General features: G+C 43.7%; 1 protein-coding gene across 5 annotated transcripts in view; it reads left to right on the forward strand.

Annotated features, from left to right (window-relative positions):
• Positions 1-17,102, forward strand: part of LOC307212222 (uncharacterized protein) — a 70,934-nt gene extending 53,832 nt beyond the window's left edge. For all 5 annotated transcript variants that reach the window (XM_079969346.1, XM_079969344.1, XM_079969343.1 and 2 more), the window contains one exon: positions 14,290-17,102. In XM_079969346.1, coding sequence (XP_079825472.1) covers positions 14,290-14,418 — 129 coding nt within the window. In that variant the 3' untranslated portion in view covers positions 14,419-17,102. The remainder of the gene's footprint in view (positions 1-14,289) is intronic.
• Positions 17,103-18,161: the final 1,059 nt, after the last annotated feature.

The raw sequence follows: 18,161 nt of genomic DNA on the forward strand, positions 1-18,161 counted from the left end.
ATGCTATTGGTCCATCTACCTCAGTACTGTCTCCTCTGACTGGCAGTGGCTTTCCAAGCTTTCAGGCAGGCGTCTCTCCCAGTATTAATTGAAGATGCTGGGGTTTGAACCCAGGGCCTTCTGCACACAAAGCTTATGCCCTGCCACTGAGCTATGGCTCTTCCATATTGTTGTGCATTCTACCAGTGCGGCAGTACCAAGAGCTTGCTTTTTGAGAGCTCTATAAAGACTGGCCAGATGGAGAGACAAAATAAGCAAGGTCAGTGCTGTAGGGATGGTGTAGCCTATTTTCAGGAGCAATGTCCCCATTCCCCAAGTAAGGAAAAATCAGAAAGTGGATAGGCCACAGCCCTTCCGATTTCCATGCAAGTCAATGCATGAAAAATGGTTTATCAACAACCAGAGTAATTCATGACTAAATTACTTTTTAGAACGGTGTTCTTCACCTATACTGCTATGCTCTGTAGATAAGTAAACAGTTTTTATTGCATGTAAGCCTTCAAATGCTCAGCACATGGGGTTTATTTAGCTGAAACATGTAAAAAATGGTATTTTGGAAAGCTTCTTTTACATCATAGGACAGTGGAAGTGCTTTATTAATGCAAGCACCATGCCAAAAAAAGAGGGCATTAGGGGTTGAAATGAGACTATCATGAGTTGGCGTCAGTGAGAACCCAGATCTGGCTAATTTCCTACTATGCCTGGTTATGTGCAACTGAGCATAATGCTTCTCTTTGAAGAGCTTTTCAAAGAAGCTTGAACATTGTCTAGTTGCCCCTTTGTACAGTTGCCAGTGGCCACCTGACAACTTTGTAAACACACTTGTGCTTCTCTCCCCCCCACCCCCTTATAGCGAGGACACTGGTATGTTTACTTGACCTTTTCAGATGGCGCCACCCCCTAGCAACATTGCAGAAATACAAAGGGGGAGTTGAGCAGCAATTTGTTCTCTGTTTATGGCATTGGCTTCAACAATTTTCTAAAGGTGGCAGCAGGAGGAAAAGACACTGGGGTGTCAAACCCGAGAACAGAAAGACCTTGGGATGCTAAACTCTAGGATGAGCCAGAAGAGTTGGGTTGTAGCTTAAATATGCGTGCCAATGTTTAGAAAGTGTTCAGATAAGGAATAAGTTGAAGGGCCACGATATCAGCAGGTACGCAGATTGCCCACAGGAAAGGGAAGCAAAGCACTCTGTGGAACATTGAACGAGTCCAGCTGTGCAGTTTAGGGATGGAATAACTTTCGGCTTACTAGACCTACTTTATACCTTCCCATTCCTCAGGCATGCTCAGGGTGGAAGTTAAAACAAATAACATTCTAAAGGAACATTAACGACAGTCCAGTAAAAGTAGTCAGAAGATGCTAAAACAGCTATGGCAGAAGTTGTGTTGAGTACCAATCAAGGGATTGGGGGTTTCAGATACAGTAAAGTACTTAAAACATAATCATCCTTGGTAGCATTTTCTCAATTTGTACAGTATTGGATTTTAAAAAATTTTTTGACTAGCTGATTAGTTGATCTTTAATAATAATAATAATAATAATGTGTCTCTGAAGTCAGCAGTCTATATATTTTGATTGTTTTAGTACTTATAAAAACTACACCACCTTAAGAACATTCCTTCTTGCATTTGCGAGGATCGTCTCATCTCAGATTGTACTTGCCACTACACATGTGTGCATCATCTGACAGCAATGCTTTCTTTCAGACTATTTCCTCATGCACATGAGTTTCAATAAATTGAATCTGCTTAAAATTAACTGATCTGAAACGGGTCGATTATAAATGGACAAGTACGTACATCAAGAGTAGTCATCACTTGTCAGCGCTCCCAGAACTGAAGGTGATAAGGCATACAAAAGTCACAGCATAAAAGCTCCCTCCTAATGACTCCCATTTATGCCATTTCCTGCAGGCTTTCATCTCATCCAGTTCTAGCTGCCTCACCTCAAAGAGGATATTATAGAATTGGAAAAGGTTCAGAAAAGGGCAACCAAGATGATTGAGGAGGTGGAATGACTCCCTGTGTAGAAAGATGGCAGCCTGTGGGACTTCTTAGAATAGAGAAAAAGCAAGTAAGAGGTGACATGATAGCAGATTATAAAATTAAGCATGGCCTGGAGAAAATGGGAGAGAGAGAAGTCTCCCGCCTCATAACACTAGAATTTGTGGACATTCAAAGAAGCTGATGGTTGGACGATTCGGGACAGTTGAAAGAAAATACTTTTTTCACGGAGCGTATCTTTAAACAATGGAATTCAGTCCCCCGGTAGGCAGTGATGGCCACCAACCTAGATGGCTTTAATAATAATAATAATAATAATAATAATAATAATAATAATAATATTTATTGTCATTGCCCCCTCTCGGGGACAACGAAAATTACTTGGCTGCTCCATCCACCCAGGTAGGGCACAAAATCAGAACAACTATAAAAACACTAATTAAAACAATACAGTATAATACAGCAAGGAAGATTAGATAACTTTCAAAGTCCAGGTTTCCCATTCAGGGCCGAGATCGCTCTGGAGAAGAAGCTGTTCTTGAGACGGCTCGTTCTTGTCTTCATCGTCCTGTATCTCCGTCCCGACGGCAGGAGCTCGAAGAGACAGTGACCAGGATGCGATGGATCTTTTACTATGTCCAATGCCTTCCTATGGCACCTTGTGGCATAAATCTGCTCTAAGGTGGAGAGTGGGCAGCCAACAATGCTCTCTGCTGCCTTCACAACTCTGCACAACCCCATCCTGTCCTGGGTAGTACAGCTTCCGTACCACACACATAAGCCATAAGTGAGCACGCTCTCAATGGCACAGTGATAGAAGGCAAGCAGCAGTTTCTGCGGAAGATGGTTTTTCCTTAGGATTCTCAGAAAGTACAGTCTCTGCTGCGCCTTCTTCACAAGCCCCCTTGTGTTGACACTCCAGGACAGATCCTCTTGTAATTCAATACCCAAATATCTGAATGTTGTTACCCTCTCCACACAGACCCCATCAATCAAAAGTGGCTGGACATTGCTCTTCTGTCGCCTCCTTTAACAGAGGATTAGACAAATTCACAGAGGAGAAGGGCTATCAGTGGCTACTAGCCATCATGGCTACTGTCGTAGTCCCGTTTCTGAGTAAGCAGGGGCTAGGAGTCTCTGAGGAACACTGGCCTGAGAGCAGAATCCACATCCGAAATCAAGTCCATTCTGAGGGTTGGGCAGGCAGCAATCAGCATAGTCAGACAATCCAGAGGTCAGGGAATCCAGATGATCACAGAGCCAAGGGTCCAGTGGGAGAGCAGGATGCAGCAAGGTAGGGCCAGGAACCACAGGCATTGTTTCGAGCATCTGAAGACTGCTGAGAGCTGTGTTTAAGAAGGCCAGAGCCAGCCGGTTGTCATCAGTGCCTTCTCTGTGTCCTTGAAGGCTGATCAGCTGCAGTTGGTATCAGTTTGCCTTCTCCAGGTTGCTGTTCAGCAGGCAAAGCTGACCCATGACTGCTGTGCTCTGCCTCCAAAGTTGGAGGCAGTAATGTTCCTGAATACCAGCTGCTGGAAGCCACGGAGAGGAGTGTGCAGTTCTGCTTGAATCCTGCTTTCAGGTTTCCTGCAGGCGTCTGGTTGGCCAATGTGAGAACAGGATGCTGGACTAGATGGGCCATTGGTCTGATCCAGCAGGCTTTTCTTGCGTACTTATATTGCACATCCAGGACAAACCTGCTGAGCTGTTGCTCAGAGTGTTCAAGTTTTACCTTATCTCATGCATAGGGAGCCCATGTGGCCTTCCAGATGTTGCTGGACAAGACAGCTGTGGGCAGATTGGAATTCAGAGCCTATAACCCAAACTTGGGTTGGCAGCTGTTTTTGGACTACAATTCCCATCATCCCTGACCACTGGTCCTGCTAGCTAGGGATGATGGGAGTTGTACTCCAAAAGCAGCTGGAGACCTAAGTTTGGGAAACCCTAGTCTTCAATATCAGAATGAGCACAGGTTCCATATCCCTGCCATACCGTGTTTTTCTGCTGTTTCACCAATAGTTTCACTGTTTTGTTTTTTTATTTATTTTTACTATTTAAGCTAGCCAGTTATTTGAAGGCACCTGTTTCAGTTTTGAAAAATAAATTAAGAGGAAGCTTTGTTTAAGTTTATCAGTGATTAGTGCAGAGGTGCAAATGACAGAAAGAAGCAACAAAGACCCTGTAAAGGAGTTTGACTTTTGTTTTAATAAGGAGCTGAGATTCTCTGTATTCCAGTCTAAGAAAACCTTAGCATGGCCACATAATGGCACCCAACTCTTTAGATTCTACAGAAGATATTCTGGACTAGCAATGTCTGTTTTTGACATTGTCATTAAAAGAAAGGGAATTGGTCCAATCTTTGTGGAAATTGCAAAAATGCTTTGAGTATTGCTTCACTAATACTCTCAATGTGATGAAGAAATGTTAAGAGTTGTATGTGCAACTGATCCGTTCTCTACAGCTGCAGTCTTGCATAGACTTAATGTGGAGCACAATCTTATTCATTCGTGTTACCTTGGAAATAAGTCCTGAGTTAAATGGGACTTTCACATAAGACAATGCCCACTTGATAATGACCAACTTGTGGTTTTGATTTTAATAGTCACAGTGAGAATAGTATTTGCAAGACATTGGCGGAAAGGCAGCTAAACCCTCTAAAAACTGAATGGGCTACCAAAGGTCTGGGAGGTACTACAAGCGGTGGACTTGATGGCATACAAAACTTTCCAAATGTGATTATGAAAGGCTGAATAAAAAAATGGGACACTTTGTACAGAGACGCCTTAATAGGAAAGAACTTGAGCAGGGAGAAAATTGGCATTGTTTTACTTTCTTTTTGAACTTTAAAAGTAGTATGTATATGTAAATAAACAGCTGTTAGTTTTGTACCGCGTTGCTTTGAAATACTGGCTTTCTAAAAAATAAACAAACTGGTTGTTGCTTAGACTTTGTAGTCCTTCACAGTTTGGCATTCCTAGCTCCTTGTTCCCCTCTGTATCTAGCACAAATCCCTGGTTCTTAGATTTAAAGCCTATAGTCTTGCTCCTTGTTTTCATTTTTATATCCCTGCTAATTACATTCATTCTTCCAACTCCTATTTCATTAATAATAATTTTATTGTACCTGTTGCAAGTGCTGCAGCATGCATCATTTGGTTTGTAATTTAAGGATTAATTCTACTAGTGTCAAAGTTCTGCTAGCCTAGGGGGTGGCAGGTGGATGCGTTGCTTAGCAACCAGAGTGGCATGTTGCTTTCTGAGGTAGCACACACCCTCATTGGCTGTGTGGTTCTGAGGGAGTCTTTCCTCTGTACATTTGATTGAATGTCTCCCTGCTATATACAAGGCCTAAAGTAAGAAAGACAAAACCTCCCTGTTCTTCAAATTATATACCGCTTTGGTTCAGTCTTGCTCAGTATAGTGTTTATCGTGATTTCTTTTCTCTGTGGACTCTGTCTGTGTTATGCAAGTGGTTTTGCTAACAGTACCTTCAGCATGTATGGCACTTTGCAGTATGAGAGGACAGGGCTTGCAGTGTAATCACAAAGAAGATAAAACAAGAAGGGAAAGGAAGAGTAGGCTGGAGAATAATATGCATAATGTCAATAATGAGAGCATGAGGGCTAGGAGAGCTAGGATGTTATGCTACCCAAATAATTCCACTTATTCTTCTTCATTGGTCAACGAGCCTAGAATTTCTTTCTAAAACATTCGCCTGGGGCCACAGCCCTTCTCTTCAAAACCACACACCACAATGCCTGTTTGTGTACTTGGTTGTGGCTGTAGTTGACAGACAAAAATGCAGGGTTGCACCCCCGTCTGGGAGTGGGGGTGCTAGCAAAGTAAAACATAAACTGGGAGAGCAGGCTAGTTCTTTACAAAACAACACAAAACGGAGTAAAATAGTGCCTGTGCATTTTGCTATATATGTCAGGGTCTACAAATGATTGAAACCTACTCTTAAAAATAAATAAATTGAAATCTGGGAATCTGTGGATTCCTGGCTCGCGTAGGTTCTCTCCATTTTTCATCTTATTATGGCCTGTACTGGATGCCCTTTGAAATCCTCTGGGGATTGTGGTGTGTTAAAACAGGTGGCCATGTTTTGAAGACTGGAGAGACCTGGTAACCTTCAACGTGATGCCCTTGGTGAAGTGATAATTGGCTAAATAAATAAATAAATAAATAGTTGAAACTGTAGAAGCCTGATAAGTGGCTATCATCGCAGGCCAATTTCTGCTGAAGCCTCTCCTTTGCTTTTGCCATCCCTTTTTACCACAGTATGTTTTTGGGGTTTTTTGCCAAATTAGATTTCGTGCTGTGAAGACATTGGGACCCCATGAGAACTTCCAGACCTTATTCTGCCTTACGTCTTGGAGTTTTGAGTAGTTAACAAGTGTCATCCTTCCCTCGCCTGTCAGCTACATTGTCTACCTGCAACTTAACCCCCCCCACACACATACTAACAAAAAAAGCACAAAACCCCTCACATCCAGCTGCTGCATGTTCACTGATCCTGATTGGTTGGCATTTCAAAATGGAGGGCAGTGCCAGCCTCTTTGTCCATTTCCATCTCTCTCTCTCTCTCTCTCTCTCTCTCTCTCTCTCCCCCCCCCCCCCCCCCCTGTACTGGCAGGCAGCTTCATTGCTCAGAAGAGGGACAAATCTGTCTGATTAATTCTGCCCCTTTAGCTCTGAATAAAGGTTGCTATGTTACCCTCCCACTCTGAGGCCTGCCAGTGCATACAACCATCCATAATGCCACAGCAGGCAGCTGGTGAGTGCTCTCGAAATGTGCCTCTCCTGCTGTGTTCTTGCTGTTTGCCAAGGTTACAGGGTGTGTGCATGGGGGTGTTGGGCATGACTTTGGGGGGCAGAGCTATGGATAGTCAGACATTGCAGCGCTAGGATTTTCCTTCATAAAAACACCAACTTAGGAGGATCTCTCTCAAAGCGGGTTTCATATAGAATCATAGAATCATAGAGTTGGAAGAGACCACAAGGGCCATCGAGTTCAACCCCCTGCCAAGCAGGAAACACCATCAGAGCACTCCTGACATATGGTTGTCAAGCCTCTGCTTAAAGACCTCCAAAGAAGGAGACTCCACCACACTCCTTGGCAGCAAATTCCACTGTCGAACAGCTCTTACTGTCAGGAAGTTCTTCCTAATGTTTAGGTGGAATCTTCTTTCTTGTAGTTTGGATCCATTGCTCTGTGTCCGCTTCTCTGGAGCAGCAGAAAACAACCTTTCTCCCTCCTTTATGTGACATCCTTTTATATATTTGAACATGGCTATCATATCACCCCTTAACCTCCTCTTCTCCAGGCTAAACATGCCCAGCTCCCTTAGCCATTCCCCATAAGGCATCGTTTCCAGGCCTTTGACCATTTTGGTTGCCCTCCTCTGGACACGTTCCAGTTTGTCAGTGTCCTTCTTGAACTGTGGTGCCCAGAACTGGACACAGTACTCCAGGTGAGGTCTGACCAGAGCAGAATACAGTGGCACTATTACTTCCCTTGATCTAGATGCAATACTCCTATTGATGCAGCCCAGAATTGCATTGGCTTTTTTAGCTGCTGCGTCACACTGTTGGCTCATGTCAAGTTTGTGGTCAACCCAGACTCCTAGATCCTTTTCACATGTACTGCTCTCAAGCCATCATCCTTATAATGAAAAGCTGCTGCTTGACCATGCTCAGTCGTGGACAAGAGCAGGCTGGATGCCCACTGCCACCCTCGCTGATATTGCTAGATTTTGAAAGCAGGGACCTGTGAGCCCCCCATAAAATCTCTCACCATTGGCTGTGGTGGCTGGGGCTGCCAGTAGAATGGGTGATGCAGTGGTACCTTGGGTTACATACGCTTCAGGTTACATACGCTTCAGGTTACAGACTCTGCTAAGCCAGAAATAGTGCTTCAGGTTAAGAACTTTGCTTCAGGTTGAGAACAGAAATCGTGCTCCAGCTGCGTGGCGGCAGCAGGAGGCCCCCTTAGCTAAAGTGGTGCTTCAGGTTAAGAACAGTTTCAGGTTAAGTACAGACCTCCGGAACGAATTAAGTACTTAACCCGAGGTGCCACTGTATTGCTTTGGAATGCAGAATGGGATGATGATGATGATGATAAAAAAAGATAAGCTGTAAATTAATAGCAGAACAAAAGAAGACCACGTCACAAGTGAAAAGACAATAGGGAAGTAGCTGAGCCAAAATGGTTATCTTTGTGGTGCTAGATTTTTGCTTGCAGGGAGGTTTCTATGTGGAGGAGTGCTCCAAAAATTGCATCCCACTCCATGCTACCTTAAGTTCTCTTTTCATTCAACCATCTCCTTCTGCTGTATGTGCAAACCTATAGTGATTCTGAAGCTTTAGGAAGATTTCCATTCGTCCATCAACTTACAGGTCAAATTCCCCTGACAATCAGGATTCAAAGACATTTACTACTATGCTTTCAAGTCAGCTAAATTTTTGCAGTCTCTAATAAATCAGGTTTAGTGTAGTTGTAGATTCCTGCTTGGTTGCCAATACTGGAAGCGAACATGAGATGTGATCCATTGGGCCAAGGGCTCCAGAGGCCGGACTCAGCTACATTAGTCAAAAAAACAGCATTCTGAATGTGTTATAAACTTGCAACGGCAGATGGCGCTGTAGAGCACAAAACGTTTCTATGCAATTTTACATAGCGTTTTTTTTCTTTTGTTATAACAATTTAATTTATGACTGATTTATAGCATTTCCCCCCTGTGTGTAGATCTCTCCACCCACCCACTGGCTATTGTGTCAGTGAATGCTAGGATAACCTTTTGTCGGACTGAATGATGATAGTTGGAGTTGTTATCGTTTGAATTTGGTGTTTGGTCAGAGGTTTTTCAGAGCAGCTGAAGCAAGGCATTCTGCATATAGAGCATGGATGGGGGGGACTTCAGTCCTCCAGACATTGTTGGACTACAGTTCCCATGACCATTGTCCCTACTAGGCTGAGGCTGATGGGAGTTGGAGTCCCACATTTGAAGGGCCTCAGCTTCCCTATCCCTGATAGGGTGTTTGGTGGTGTTTAATCATCAGTGATCTCTGCCAGTTGAATTCTACAGGGGAAATAGTCCATTGTCTTCAGTCATAGCTCTCTGACAATGCTAACCTCAGAGGCCTAAACGTTAGTTAGATGGACCAAGAAGTGTGCAGGGTCACAAGTGATATGGTATTATTCCATTACTGCCCTCCTGATACAGAAATGGGAACATCATTGAATTGGAAATATTTTGGATTGCAAAGCCAGTACTGCTTTCATGGCACCTGTTCAGAGAAGTTTCCTGACGCTTTCACTGTTTAACCCCAGAGGCACCTAGGGTCAGACTTCCTCAAAGTTCAGAGATATTAATAACTTTAACTACTGGCTGCTGTCACAGTAGAGAAGGATTCAAAAGGCTGGTCACTTGAATCTCTTTCTGAGTCCACATAACTGCAAAAGAGGAAAAGCTTTTGTTGTTTTTTCAAGCATTGCAGAACTACCTGTCCAACTGGAACTTAGAATAACAGCACCTTTATATGTATGGGCAGATGAATCACATAGAACCTGCGGCAACTTATGCAATGGCTTTCAGATATTGTCGGGCTCCAGCTACCATCCGCCAATGATGTTTTGCAACATCACATTGGTTATGCCTGGTGGGGAGAGAAAAGTTCATTACAACCTTCTATATCTAAGGTTGGTCAGTCTGTCTCATCAGACTGGGTTATTATACAGCTTCCCAAATTTTAATTATAGTTGATTATTTGCAAGGCACGCAGGTGGCGCTGTGGGTTAAACCACAGAGCCTAGGACTTGCTGATCAGAAGGTCGGCGGTTCGAATCCCCGCGACGGGGTGAGCTCTCGTTGCTCGGTCCCAGTTCCTGCCAACCTAGCAGTTCGAAAGCACATCAAAGTGCAAGTAGATAAATAGGTACCGCTCCGGCGGGAAGGTAAACGGCGCTTCCGTGTGCTGCTCTGGTTTGCCAGAAGCGGCTTAGTCATGCTGGCCGCATGACCTGGAAGCTGTACGCCGGCTCCCTCGGCCAATAAAGCGAGATGAGCGCTGCAACCCCAGAGTTGGTTACGACTGGACCTAATGGTCAGGGGCCCCTTTACCGTTACCTTTTTATTTGCAAATGTTTGTACAACCATAGTAGAGATGAATGGTACAAGAGGAACACCCTCCCACTGGATGTTATTGAATGCTGTAGTACAGGATGAAGGAAATACTTACAACATCTTTCAACCATCTTGCGATTGCCAGTTTTCGGTGGCTGCAGCTGGTAACTAAAGTGGGGCCCTCCAATTTTTTATTTTTTTACTGCAACTCCCATCAGCCCAAGCCATCATAGCTAAAGGACAGGAATGATTGGAATTGTCGTTCATAACTTTTGAAGGGCGCCATGTTAGCTACCCCTGTGCTACAGAGAAATAGACTAATTCCTAGATTCTGTTTAATAGTTCCCGTTGGATTGCATTGATTGAAAACTTAGACTGAGTTTTAGTTAATGGGGAAATGGAGAGGAAAAGCAGCACATCTTTGACTTTTAGAGCAAAGCAGGTTATTTCCACCCCCACAAGTTCTAACAGAGAGAAACGGAGACTGTTACTGTTTAATCAATATATTCAATTTATTTATTTCGTTGTACATATTTTTTAAAAAATACCCAAGCGGTGCACAAAAAGAGAAAGTGAGTCATAGTGTAAATCATAAAACAAAGCCAATAAGTATTAAAAGCTGCAGAAATAAAATGGGCCAAGTTGGGAAGACTTGAGGGGAGGGACAAAAAGTTTTCAACAAACAAAAATTTTACAATGTTGGGGCTGACTTCTCTTGTGGTGACCAGAATTCCAGAGACCTATACCACAACACTAAAAGCATATGTGCTCAAGTCACTGTGAGCTTTACTGCAATTGCGCCACCTTCTGGTGCAGTTTCACACACAACCCCCTTTTACTTCAGATTTAATATCCACTGAAAAAGTCTTAATCTGCACCTATAAACTCCAAGGATTTACTCCCTTGAATCTGTTCATTATTTTTACATGCACCAGCTTGAAGGTGACAGATTTCAGAGACCACTTGGAAGAGGAACAGTGAAGAAAAATACAGCAAAATGCCTCTAACTCAACTATCCACACAAACCTGCAGGAAACACTTTAGAAATTGTTTTAATCCTTGTTATACAAACCTCATTATGTTACATAGAATTCACAAGCAGCATAACCTGAAAATGCTGCATAGTGTGTGGATATACGGGCCCTTTTTCATACCTAGTGTGAGTGCCCAATAGCATGAGATTATTGGGATTTCAGATTTTATATAAATGTGGTGAAGATCCAAAGTTTACTCATTGCATCTCATTGAGCAGGATAATTTTCTGAACTCTGGCACGGACCCTCTTCTGTGCTTGTTTCATACGCCAAAATATATGAGAAGAAATGGAAATACCATTAACCGGGTTGCTGAAGATACATTAAGAAAGTACATATTTGTCCTTTCCCCCCTTTGATATGGGGAGCAGGGAAAATAGAAAGATGGTTGCTTTGCCCAACTTCGCATAACAACTCTGTCCTGGCAAATTGTTTTTTGCATTATCGAAAATGAATGGATAAAATAGCTATATTGAATCTATAGAAGATGCTGCAGTAGGAGTAGCCAATGTGGTGCCTTCCCGTTGTTATGGACTACACTTCCCATCATCCCTGGCCATTGGCCATGTTGTCTGGAGCTAATGGGAGTTGTAGTCCAAACTATCTGCCAGCCCTGAGCTAGAGAAGGCATCAAAACCATATAAATGCATGGCTTTGGGATAAACCCCTGTTTTTTCAAAATTGGTGTTGAAAAATCCCCGTTTCCCCCCAAAATTGGTATATCGTGCATCAATGTATAGGTAAGTATACATAGACATTGCTTCTTACATATATTTTTACTCGCCCCTGCTCTTATACTATGCCAAGATGTTAGCTATTTGATGTTGCTTATTAATGTAGTTGGTACAAGTGAAAAAATAAAATGTGATATGGGTCTCATCTAATGTAAGTCATTTTCAAAATGGACCAACTGAAGTAATTTGAGTCCCCTTGGTCTACTCTGAGAATGACTCACATTGGATATTAACCAATCTTCTTTCCTTAAAGGTCCCCCCAAAAGTGTATGCAACAAAATCTGGACTCATAACTCTTAACTCAGTGCCCATGCAGAAATCTGTATGTTTAGATCAGTGAGGCAGAATACAGCAGTGCTGTCAGAAGGCTGAATCTTTGTCTTCCATTGAGCCAACGGCCTCTCCCGTTTCCTATGTTAAGAACCAGGGAATGAACCAGATAATCTAATGGACCCTTTCCCCTGCTGACAAAGGGATTTGACCCTATTGGCAGGGTCAGCAACAGAGAAGACCTTTCTGTCTGTGACCTTTTCACTGTTTGATTGTAAGTCAGAATCCATTAGGGAAGATGCATGGATCAAAGACTGGGCTTCCGGATACAGTGACCACCTCTTGACAGACATGGCCATGAAGTGTCAGAGGTCACTTTGGGATAAAAGACCTGCTAGTTGGTGCTACGGAAAAGGAAAGGAAAATCCCAATGCTTAGCAAAAGGGCCGTCTCTTCAAGTTGGTTGAGTAAACGCTAGCATTTAGGAACACTGGTGTGTGGAAGGGAGAGAGGGAAGCAAGCAAGCAGGAAAAGAAACAGCAGGGTGTCTAGAGTCAACATCATGGCACCAACATTATGGGATAGGTGTTTCCAGTTGCCTTCCCCCCCCCCTCCATCTTGGAATCCTTATAAGAATCTGTTGCAGGAGAGTGGCTGTGAGCAACATCATGGGAAATGTGTTTCTAGGACCAAGGTGAAACTCAAGCGCTCTTGCTATTTTTGCTGTTGCCAGGAAAGGTGATGATGTTGCATTTATAGTACAGTGGTACCTCAGGTTACATACACTTAAGGTTACATACGCTTCAGGTTACAGACTCTGCTAACCCAGAAATAGTGCTTCAGGTTAAGAACTTTGCTTCAGGATGAGAACAGAAATTGTGCTCCAGCGGTGCGGCAGCAGTAGGAGGCCCCATTAGCTAAAGTGGTGCTTCTGGTTAAGAACAGTTTCAGGTTAAGTACGGACCTCCGGAACGAATTACGTACTTAACCAGAGGTACCATTGTACTGAAATGTTTTCTGCATGCTGCTGTATTTGCTGTTATGTTGTTGTTTTATCACGTTATTATGGAATCGTTCTTGTGACTGATTTGAAGATGTATTTCTTTTTTTCTTCATTGTAAGCTGCTCTAAGCAAGATCCTTTTTGTGGAAAGGCAGCATACAGTTAAGATGAGGATGAAGCTGTGCCTTGCTATATCCCCTACATAGCCCTACGTGTTGTCTTCACTTCCTTTTTCATTTATTTATTTTCCAATTTCCATTTTAAAATATGTATAACCCACCTTTTCTTGGCAGAGCTCATGCCAGCTAATGGCAACACATTTATTTATTTATTTGGTTATTTAGTTTCGTAAGATTTCTTGCCCGCCTTTCACCACAAAAATAAAATATGCAGTTATAAAACAAACGAAACAGTTACTACCAAAGCGCTGCTTCTCTAGAAAAAGAGGTGCCGGAACTCACCATGAATGCCTCCCTTGTTCTCTTAGGATGGAGGTGCTGGAACTGAGTTTTGGTAAGTTCTGGCTGAAAAAAAAGCTTTGGTAGAAACAATGGAAGACAGTGACTTATATTGAAAACAGTACAAACATTTAAGACCCACTCCACATGTAAGAACAGTTTAAAATAATTTCAGTACAGATGCAGACTGGGATGAAGAGCTCCACTAAAAGGGTTGTTGGAAGAGGAAGGTCTCTGGTAGGCTCTTAAAAAAAAACAGTGAAGATTATGCCTAGATAATACGTGGCAGAAGAGAATCGAAGGAGGGTCAGTGCCTTCTTGGTGGTGGCATTCAGGCTATGGAACTCCTTGCAACAGGAAATACAGCTAAACCCCTGTCTATGCCTATAGACATTTTGTTTAAAGGACCTTGGTTTAGATGTTTTTTTCAGTGGTGCTGCCTGAATATCAGCCAGTTTTATGGCTGGTGTTCAGCACTTCCCTGCTTTTTCATTTTTACTCTTTTATGATTGCTGCCTCTCTGGTTTTCTTTTGTATTATAAAGGGGGCGGGCCACCTTGATTCTTCTGTGCTTGTTTAAATAAATAGGGTGCTCACTGCCAGCTACCCTTGTGCACGCTAATCTCACATGCTCTGATATCTTTATTGTTTCCATGCAGCACATCCATGGGAGCCGACCACCACCTCACTTTGTGTACGACCCCTCGGCCTTCGCCTTCCGATCCCTGAGCACCTTGAAGCCTCTGAGCCCAATAGCTCCAGTTGAAGAACCATCATGTGCCTACTGAAGGAGATAACGCCAAACTCTCAGGAATCCTCATTCCAACCAACTTCCCAGCAGGGACTGGGTGTGGGAGGGCATGTTTTTGTTTTTGTTTGTTTTGCAATAACCACCAAGATTGTTGGTAACAGGAGATGAGTGGCTTTTCTCTTGCCTGTTTTTCATGCCGTCGTAACTTCTGAAGATTTGCAGAAAGGGAATGTCTGTGCATTGAGCAAGCTCGGCTCATAAGCCATAGTGCAATTATCAAGATGGTGTCTGATAACGCAGAAAGCTGTTTTTCTTACAATTAAAAGTTGGCATCTTGCCCTAATGAATGAGCAGTGATCCATGAGGTGGAATGTGAAGAATAAGCAGGGTTCTACCATTTCCCTCCCCAAATCTAATGGGAGTTGTTCTCTGTAGCCCAGTGAACCTTGCCAAGAATTAGAATGCTCTCTGGTCTCATCAACTAAAGGTCAAGGTGGATCTGGCTTAGCTGCCCCTGGAGGGTGGACCAGATCTTCTTTGTGCAACCACATTACAAGGCTGGAACAAGAAGCACATTGAGGTTGTGCAGCCCCAGGGTCACCTTGAGACACAGCACAAACACACACTTCTAGAGAACGTCCCAAAGGATTTTCTCATCTGCCGAGTTCACTAACATCACATGTTCTTGCCCTGTGCAGTCTAGAATATGCCATGGAGCCCCAGGATGTTCTGTGTCTGGGCAGATGTTAGCCAGAAGGTACTCAGGAAAGAAGATGGGGCTGGAAGAGGCACAATTTCCTCTCACTTTGGCTAGAAAACCCCTTATTGAGCCATGAGAGCATCACTTCCTTGGGCGCCGTCCCCATCTGGCTGGGGAATATGTATGAAAACCATAAGTGCATGGTTGGGTTCCCAACCATGTGTCTGGCTCCATCCATGTGATCACACTGCTCACATCCTGCAGCTGCATGGGTTAGCACTGCAGGGGATAGAATAATGTGTGCTTGGGTTGCCTTTGATTTATATTCACTGCACTAGTTGAGATATAATAGGCACTGGGAGCAAACATCGGCTCTCAGCCGGCTGTTCAGTTGACTCTTTGTAGATCTGAGTGAGGGAGAAAGAGGAAGACAAAATATATTTTACTAACAGCATCTTTATGGGGGCCGGAATGCTGCTTTAACATGACTGCAGCCCCCTCTGCTCCACATTGATTATCTTTCTTCTTGCTTGTCTGCATTGACGTAAGAGGGGCTAGTTTTTGGTGCTGTTAAATGGCCCAGATTTTACAGCAAGGATGGGGAACCTATGATTCTCCAGGTGATGTTGGACTGCCACCTGTCCCAGCCAGCCTGGCTAATGGTTAGGGATGATGGGAGTTGTAGTCCAGGCAAATTTGGAGGGCCACAGAATTTGCTGCCTGTATTTACAGGGTCCCCTTCAAACCAGATGAAATCTACAGTGTCTCTTGGGCCTACACTGTTTTCTCTAGTTCTGTGATTTCAAAGATGTGTATTCAGACATCAGTCTTATCGGTGTACTATAATAATATGGTGTACAATCAACCACCCATTTCTGATGTGTAATCACCATTTTTAATTTTGAAAAACATATATGCAAAACAATATTTGGGAAATGTGAGTCTGCCATAGCATGAACAACTTCTCTGAAACTTGGGGAGGAATTAAGTGCCGTGCTGTTCTGATCATTCCATCAGCGCAAGCTTGTCTGCTTGCCAAACAAAATTGCCCCCATCACCCCACACACTGTTCTAGGGGGTTCTCCTCCTGACCCCCCAGAGCAGATTTGGGGGAGATGCGGAGGAGGAGGAGGGGGGAGCCCCATTGCACTGTCTTTGCACTAGCTCCTGCTAGCATGCTGGGTTAATTGAATCTGGGCCTTAGATCTTAATCTTGGCCATAGAACATATTCTGTATTGAAAAAACGAACCTCAGTTGCTCATGTTCCCTTTGGAATCCCAAGTCCAGAATCTTTCAAAGAGTATGAGTTGACTCTGCTGCCTTAAGTCCTCCCTGCACATAGGTGGCAGTGGATGGAATGTTTGTGATAATAGAGTCAATGCTTTGGGTTGTTGTTTTTTTTTTACTGCCCCATCCCATGAAAGAAAAATTCGGTGGTGTGCACAGCCTTCTTTTCACCAGCATCAATGAAATAAAAAGCAGGCTGCTTTTTGTCTGCTGGCTTGCTCTGATAAGAACAAAATCAATGAGGAATGAAATAAGGCAGGTCTTTTTTTGAAACATTTCCAGTTGAAAGAGGGGAAATTTGCTTCCTTGTCTTTTATTGCTATTTTTGCAGGCTCTATGGTCAACAATGCATGGTGGGATTTGTAATCTTTATGGGCTTTAGCCTCCCTATATGACAATGGCAAATGTAACCTAGTTTGCAGTTTCTGCAAGTTAGGTTTGGCCTACAAACAGCCAGCATGAATCGTGGTTAGGAAAGGTTTGGGGTGCTACTTCTCCTGCCTAGAGCCAACTGCTTATCCCACAGACACTACAGAGCTCTCCCCCCCCCCCCCTTGCTAAGCAGGATGACTATTTCTGATTGGCCCAGAATATGCCGTCCCAAATGATGCTCCAAGATGAAGGAATGGAGGGGAGACGAACCTCTGTTAATGTTGCCTTTCTTTAGTACTTTTGTAACATTTCTCTGTGGTTTTTCAATCAGAACAATAAAGTTACATTTTAACTGCTGCTATATTCACTGCTGGTTTTCTTGTCTCTGAGTTCTGAGGACATGAAAAGCAGGGTTTTAGTTTACTATTTCAAAATAGACAGGGCCCCCGGGACTCCCATGTTTAAAATATTCCTCATCCCACAACAAGGGAGCCCGAGCAGCTTGACTGGAATCAGTCACACAAGTTCAGGGAAGTTGCACAGGCTTGACCTTTGCAGTTTTTGCTGTAATAAAAGAAAAGGCTGCTTTTGCCACATTTTGCTGGTCAGCCTCGATGAGCAACAATTCTGCCCTGCCCCCAGAGGGAGTCATCAACCTTATATGCAACAGCAGTTTTGGTATTTCCACAGTGTTGTGAGGTCAGTGTGAGCAACTAGGTTACACATCTTGCATACATGAAACAAGAGCCTGAAATGACTGTGTGTGTGTGTGTGTGTGTGTGTGTGTGCGCGCGCACACGCGCAAATGACTGGCCACTGCCCTGCAGTGAGGAATTTGGGGGGTGTGTGTGTGCAAGGACTGGTTCACACAGCACTGAGAATGTGACTCCCTGCAGCTGATACTTAGAAAAGATTAGCCGTCTGCCAACAGTTTGCTGTTGAAAGTTAGAAGAGACATTGCTGTGAGAATAGAATTATGGTCTATAGGCCAGGGTGGCAATCTGGGCTGTACTCCCTTGGTGAGAGGACAGGAATCGGAGATCATGTACCAGAGTTGGGCAGAAGTGACACTGAGGGTGGGCGTGGCCAAAACCAAAAGTTGGGTGGGCCACCCCTCTTCTCTCTTTCCCTCCCCCCCCCTTCATCATCCATCGCCAGATCCAACCATTCATACTCAAGAGACAGTAATCTATCCCGTTCACACAGAAGCAGTCTTGAGGCATGAGAAGTTTGGCCTGAAGTTGATCAGTCCTTGACTACCCAGTAGTTGCAAGCCTCAATTGAGATATTTGGTGAACATCTTTGAACAATTATGAAAGCTCTTCATATACATATATTACTCCTTTTTTCAGGAGAATAGTGCTATCAGTGTTAGCCAAGTCCTTTGTGTCCGGAAGTAGTGCATGCCATCAGCGAGAAT

The sequence above is a fragment of the Podarcis cretensis genome, assembly GCF_951804945.1.
Source record: "Podarcis cretensis genome assembly, chromosome: 3".
Lineage (NCBI taxonomy): Eukaryota > Metazoa > Chordata > Lepidosauria > Squamata > Lacertidae > Podarcis > Podarcis cretensis.